The sequence below is a fragment of the Coenobita brevimanus genome, chromosome 98, assembly GCF_032717465.1.
Source record: "Coenobita brevimanus isolate Jiangsu-jjx chromosome 98, ASM3271746v2, whole genome shotgun sequence".
NCBI classification, from domain to species: Eukaryota; Metazoa; Arthropoda; class Malacostraca; order Decapoda; family Coenobitidae; genus Coenobita; species Coenobita brevimanus.
The window spans coordinates 25,900,024-25,906,888 of record NC_137051.1 but is presented as its reverse complement, the minus strand read 5'-3'; the positions used below and the strand labels follow the sequence as shown (position 1 = coordinate 25,906,888).

Here is a 6,865-nt window from a genome sequence, read left to right as displayed (position 1 = left end):
CAAGACATTCTAATTTGACACACAGTACAGGAAGCTTAAATGTTGCCAGTAGTACAGCAAATGTAAAAAATCCTAACATGACAAAACCAGCACATTTACCAGGCTTAAGCAGTACCTCAGCACATTTTCCAAACTTGAGTGATCATATATCTACCAGTCCTCAAAAACCATGTACTGATAAAGATATGAAACAAATATCCAGTAACCTCATAAAACAGCAGCTGCAATCTCCAAATATATTAAATACAAATAATAACATCTTACCAAATATTACCAGTGTAAGCCATTCTGTAGCTGGTAACTCAAATTACACGAGTGATGAGGCAAGGAGGATGGAAGAAAATAGAAGAAAAGCCTTGGAAAAAAGAGCAGCTAATAAAAACAATGCATCAGCAAGTGCCTGTTCTGCTGTCAGTAGGAGTAGCAGTGTAGAGAGTCATTTGCCAGAGAATGTAAATTTCTATTCGTCAGGACAGCCCAAACCATTCTCTGATAGTTCAAGGCCTGATAAACCAAGCATTGCCTCAGGCAGCAGTAACGAGAGTGGCAGTCTTGCTGGTGTTCCAAAGAGAGGCACAGTACCTAGCCAAGTTGAAAGTAAGAGTGAAACTTCTCCTAGTGGCAGTGCTCAAGGTGAGTGCATGCAAAGTTTGTGATATGGTCAGTAGAGAGTAGTGATTATATGCATTTAAATTGATCTGCTTTGACAGGGGTCAGAGTGACCAGAGTCTTTGGAGATCTCCACATGATCTGATTATAACTCATAGGGGTTGGAGGAAAATGGGAACAGAAAAAAATTCTTCTCAACACTTTCCTTCATTCATTCATCACCTAATCCAGAGTCGTCCCATAAGGAGTGTAGGAGCCTAGGGCTAGGCAAGTTGATCCTGACATTTACAATAAGGGACCAGCCTCACTCATCCCTGATTGGCATTACATTAGCAATAAACCCCAATTGCCCCTAGGATATAAACCTGCACCAGCTCAATCCGATTCTCAAAATTTATCTTTACTCTGATATAGAAACATTCATAAGATTGTTTTTTCCCATAATAAGTTTTCTCTAAAGTCATTCCTTAAGGTATTTTTTATCAACTTAAGGTAATTGTGAAAACAAAGCTGATTACAGAATAATAATTTATTTTTGCATAATAAAAATAGTAAATTATTTTCAAGATGGCATTGTTGCTTATGGTATTCTCTCTCTCTCTCTCTCTCTGTATGTTTTGACTTTCTTTTAATGTTTGTTCGGTAGCCTATGACCTCTGCTGTTGCGCCACCTTGCCGCATTTTCATTCATTCATTCTCTCTCTCTCTCTCTCTCTCTCTCTCGCAAAAAAAAAAAAAAAACTTTAAGATACCTATTAACAGTTGCAAATGAAAGATATTTGAAAATTCCCACATGTTTTCATAAGTCCCAGTATAAAGTAGTGATGTATATAGTACTTTTAGGATTGTAGGCTTAATATATTGAATCCAAACTCAAGAAGAGTGGTGGTATGGGTTAATGATGTAAAATATGTACAGTGAATTCTTAGTTCCATCCATCCATCATCCAATCCTTTGTTGCCTCATGAGGAACGCAGTAGCCCGGGACTAGGCAAGTTGGTCCTGACATGTAAGATGTGAGCGACCAGCCCCTCTCATCCCCGAGTGGTATTATGTGAGCAACAAACCCCAACCACCTCGTGGATATAGAACTACGCGGGCTCAGTCCGACCGGAGTGCCTTTATTACCCACTAAACCACCAGGTGCCATAATTTGGTTTTATGGGTACCACCCAGCATAGTCAATGGTTTCCTGGTGTACAGGAAACCATTTGATATGTTACTCAGTGTAGAGTTACCCATAGGCAGAAGGAAGAGGAAAGAATGAAGGAAAGAAAGACAGAAGAGGGAGTATAAAGTCACCCGTAGGCAGAAGGAAGAGGAAAGAATGAAGGAAAGAAAGAAGAGGAAGGAAGGAAGTGAGGAAAGGGCAGACACCCAAAGCAGCACTACATTGAGTGAGTGGATGGTGAGCACCTCCACCCACCACCTTGAACTCTTTAGTTATCTGTTGTAATTCAGCCAAGCCTATGCCAAGTAAAGTGAAATACCAGGTATTGCACAGTACCCCCTCATCGGCTCAACATTCAGCATCAAAGCAGATATTGTGTTGCTGTCCATCTTGACCTTCTATCCTAAAGCCATTCCCAGGAGTAAAAGATGAAAACTAAGCATAAAATACAATACACCAAGCCCTTGTTTTTTGACCGATCATCATTTGACAGTTTGTTGTTTCAACATTTATAAATCTATACCTTTTTTCGTTGTTTGATATGGTTATCCCCGCCATTTTGACAATTCAAACTGCACGCCGCCAGACAGACTAGCTGAGCTGCCTCAGTGACACTTGTGCACTCTGTCACGCTGATTGGTTGCCTTTTCATCCGTCTGTATTTCTATTTGACCATGTGAAATACTACAGCACCTCCATGGCTCTTCTGAAGACCCCTACTACTAACCCTGTCAGGCACAGAAATGTGCTTACCAACCTGAGTGAGCATTTACGTAAGTGTGTGACCTTCATGTATAAATTGTGGTGTGTGTGTGTGTGTGTGTGTGTGTGTGAGAGAGAGAGAGAGAGAGAAAGAGAGAGAGTATTCTGATGTAGTACACCATGTACAGTCGTGGTCATAAATAATCACTTCTCCTCTGGTAGCCCGTGCCTCAGTCTGGCTCCTTTATGCGTGGCAAATCACAGTGGAGTAAGAGTGCTGAGAGGGAGGGGCCAGAGAGAGAAGGGAGGGAGGGTGGGGGGATGATTGATGGTGTGGGGATGGAGTGAGGGAGGGAAGGGAGGTAGGTAGGGGAGGGAGAATGAAATGCAAAGTGGTGGTCATTTTCTTTGTCTATTTTCATTCATTCAGAGCATGATATAAAGAAGTGAATATTCAGTAGATAATGCTGCATTTTACCTTGTATAGCAGCAGCAGATTACAAGCTTTAAAATGGTGATATCAAGGGCTGACCCATGAGAGAAGACAGATCAAACATTAGTGTGGAACCAGATACTTGGATTTAGGCCCATCTGTGTATTTTGACTGTGGACGCTGGATGGAATCTGGATGGCTTTGACTTCCTTAACCCCTACACCGCGGGCATGTTTACCGATGTTTTGTGTGTGCCGTGGGGTTATTTGGGCTCCGACAGACTCTCAAAAAATATTTGCCAAAAATCAGTTATTAGTCCTAGAATATTAAAATTATATATGCTTATGGCACATACCTTCAGCTTTCTCCTGGAATGTTTGTTGAGCCTTCGTCATTTACCGTAGGACTTGTGGAGACCTCTGAAGTTGGGTAACGAAGTCTCCTCTTTACACTTCCCGACAACCCGTAATATGATTACCACAGCCAGATATTAACACTATAAACACTACTCTATGATTTTCAAGTAGTTTGGGATCCATAGTAAAAAAAAAAAAAAAACACTGTGAAAGCAATGAAAATTATGAGCGCGTCTGACCGCCGCACTTGTGCTAGTTCGCTCTTGGTACTCTGTCATTTATTATTCATAAAACCCCTCACACTTTATATTTCTATTACTATATAACACTTATATATATCTACAGTCTTTATCCATAAGTTTCCTTCAGTAGTATTAGCTTATTGTCACTGTAGGGATTCAATTTCATTCAGTAAAATACGTAACATTCACTTTCTCGCCCTGTATACTAGCATTGAGAGTGAATGTCACTTTCATCTTCACTCTCATAACTCATAGTATTCAGACATGCTAGAGTGAAACTTTCACTTTCATTACTCCTAGGGTATATACTCGTATTCTTACAATACTACACATTTACATTTCTATTTACGTTCTCTATTTACGTTATTTACATTTCTATTTTATTTACACTGTGTTATGCACTGTCACTTGAAGTAACTTATAAAACTATTTTCCATTGTTCACGTATATTTACATTCATTACTTTCACTTGCTGTTTACACATTATTTACAATTCCACTTGCACTGTTTTACTCAATAGAAAGATCGTAGTCACTCTTTTATCAATTGTCAGCCCTTTACCTCTTTCCACACGAGGTTTAGTAGGGGGTAAAGGTCACAGGGCCCTTTACATGGGGGTGAAAAAGGCCCTGAAGTCAGCAAGAGGAACAGACGTACCTCCTCTTCGGAAGATGAGAGAGAACTGATAAGGGAGGGCCGGGGTAGAGGCCTACTTAGGGGATATTCAGTACTACCAACGTAGCTCTTGAAACAGCTATGTATTTCACTGAAATGATTGGCAGGAAATCTAGACAATACATTATAAATTAGGTAGTTGCAGGTGAATGTAAATATCACATAGGCTTCTCCCTTCCCTCCTTATATGTTTATTTATTACGAAAATAGATTATACGGCATATTTCAAGGGGAAAAAGCAGCCAAAATTAGTGAACGAGTGCACGTGAGGTGTTGTCAGGTGATAATTAGCCAATTCCAGGTGTATGGCACTCTCACTTACCTTATTTCTTTCTTGTATATATTATTTGGTATAAGAATAGGGCATAGGCCTTATTTCAATGGATGAAATCAGTGAAAAATTCCAGGGAAGATTTACTTAGCGTAGCACGGCCGGGCAGGCGAGAGGATAGGGTAATGGAGGGGGGGTAGGGAGGGGAGTCAAGAACGGGGAGAAATGGCTAAATTGTCAACAATGGATGGGAGTACAGATGAGATTAGGAGTGCTGACTAGTGTTGGACATTGGTAGTACTGATAGATGATACAAGCCCCCACTTGGAAGCCCGGGTGAATTCAAAATAACACAGAATCACAAAAGCGACGCCCCGCAGTACGATCCCTTGCTCCCAAGCGTCACGAAAGTGACGCCCTGCGGTTAAGGGGTTAATGTTTGTGTAAGAGTGTTCTCCACCCTTACATGTAATTAATTTTGGAACAAAATATCATAATGCATCCTTTGACATTGCTGTGTCCACAGTAAATATGATCATCCTCTTGATATATGCTCCCTTTATACAGTCACCATCATGTCAACTATTTATGGCATCTCTGTATGAAAAGGCTGTTTAGAATAATTATGCATGAAAGGTAAATAAATCTGATGTCTTTGCAAATGGGACGATATAATAACAATATCTCTCATAAGCTGTTGCTTGGACTCCATGTTGATATAGGTTTAAATGGCCGCCCAACAACCCCAACACCCTCTCATCACCTCGGAATTATATTTTCCTCTGACCAAAAACAGCTAGTTACAAATTCATGGACAAGGAAATAGTGTGTTGTGCTGGAAACTTCTGGCTCTGTACTGTTTGATCTGTCACATCAGTATATTTCTCTCATGAGCCAGCCCTTGTTATCGCCACTTTGAAGCTTGTTATCTGAAGCCGTTATACAAGCTGTTATGCAACATTATCTACCGAATATTAACTCCTTTATATCATGCCCTGCATGAAAGAGAATAGACAAATAATGTGACCACCACTTCGCAGTTCATTCTCCCTACCCCTATCTACCCTCCCTCCTCTCCCTCACTCCACCCCTGCACCATCATTTGTTCCCCCCCCCCCACCTTCCCTCCTTTCTCTGGCCTCTCCCTCTCAGCCCCTCGTACTCCACTGTGACTTGCACGTATAAAGGAGCCAGCCTGAGGCATGAATACTGGAGGATGGGTGATAATGACCACAACTGTACTGTGTTTTTTCTCCCATTATTGTTAGAAATAAAATAGATTAAAAACATTCCTTCTGTTTAACAAAGAAAACATGTAAAATAATGAATATTTTATTATTATTTTTTTTCATGTTTACTGAATACAGTAATCCCCGTACTTTCCGGACGCCCACTTTCCAGACACCCCACTTACCGGACTTTGTGGGCCTGGACCCTAGGAACCCAAAAGTGGCCAAAAAAAGAAAAAAATCCCCCCAAAATCCGAATTTTCTTCCACCCATAATTTAAAATTGCTGCGTGGTGCCGAGCAGCTGGTTTACACCATGGCCCCTTCACCTCTTCCTTCCTCCCCCCTCCCCCCTCCCCTGTCAGGGTTGCCATTTGGTATTTTTCATTGCCAAATGTGGGCCAATTTGGTAATGAAGAATTCGTTTCGTAATGAATCAGAATAATGCATTACCAAATGGATTTTTCACATGTATAAGGATACATAGGATGGAAATGGTGGATTGTTTGTTTTCTCTGATTAATCTTCTAGCCTACATAGTGTGAAAATAATCAACATGCTCTTAATTATAAGTAGAGTGATTACATGTATTTAGTGGTAGGTGGTGGCGACCATCATCCACTCACTTGATGTAGTGCTGCCTACTTCTTCCTTAGCCTTTATCATTCTTTTTCTGTGCCTGCCCTCCTCTCTTCGTATTTCTCCCATCTTTCCTGTCACTTCTTATTGTTTTTCTTTCCTTTACAGGTGGCATTACATTGAGTGACAAGCCAAATGGTTTCCTGTAAGCCAAGAAACCATTTACAACGCTGGGTGGTAACCATATAACCAACCCATACGTGGTCCCTACTTGTCAACAAGTGAGTTGGTGGAGGGTTAGTGCCCCTCCCCATAAAACAAATAACTCAAAAGCTAAATGGCCACCCCTTACGGGATTGTGGCGTCTGGCAATAGATAGATAATTACATGTATTTCCATTTGTATATATAATTAGTGAAGAATAAATGCTATCTTTATGAGTTTGATAATGAAAAGTTAAATTTAGTAATGAAAATTGAGGAGTTTGGCAATGTGCCGTTGCAATCTGGCAACTCTGTTTCCCCGTCATCAACAGTTACTGGCTAACTTTGATGGTGAGTAGATGCTTAGTGCAATGGAAGCCACATGTGCTTGTTTTT

The 6,865-nt window shown here is 40.7% G+C and overlaps 1 protein-coding gene across 1 annotated transcript in view; it reads left to right on the top strand.

Moving 5' to 3' along the window:
• Positions 1-247: 247 nt before the first annotated feature.
• The window catches only part of Marcal1 (SWI/SNF-related matrix-associated actin-dependent regulator of chromatin subfamily A-like protein 1), a 453,729-nt gene continuing 447,111 nt past the window's right edge, over positions 248-6,865 (top strand). The window contains exon 1 of the mRNA XM_080283811.1: positions 248-633. Coding sequence (XP_080139937.1) covers positions 333-633 — 301 coding nt within the window. The 5' untranslated portion in view covers positions 248-332. The remainder of the gene's footprint in view (positions 634-6,865) is intronic.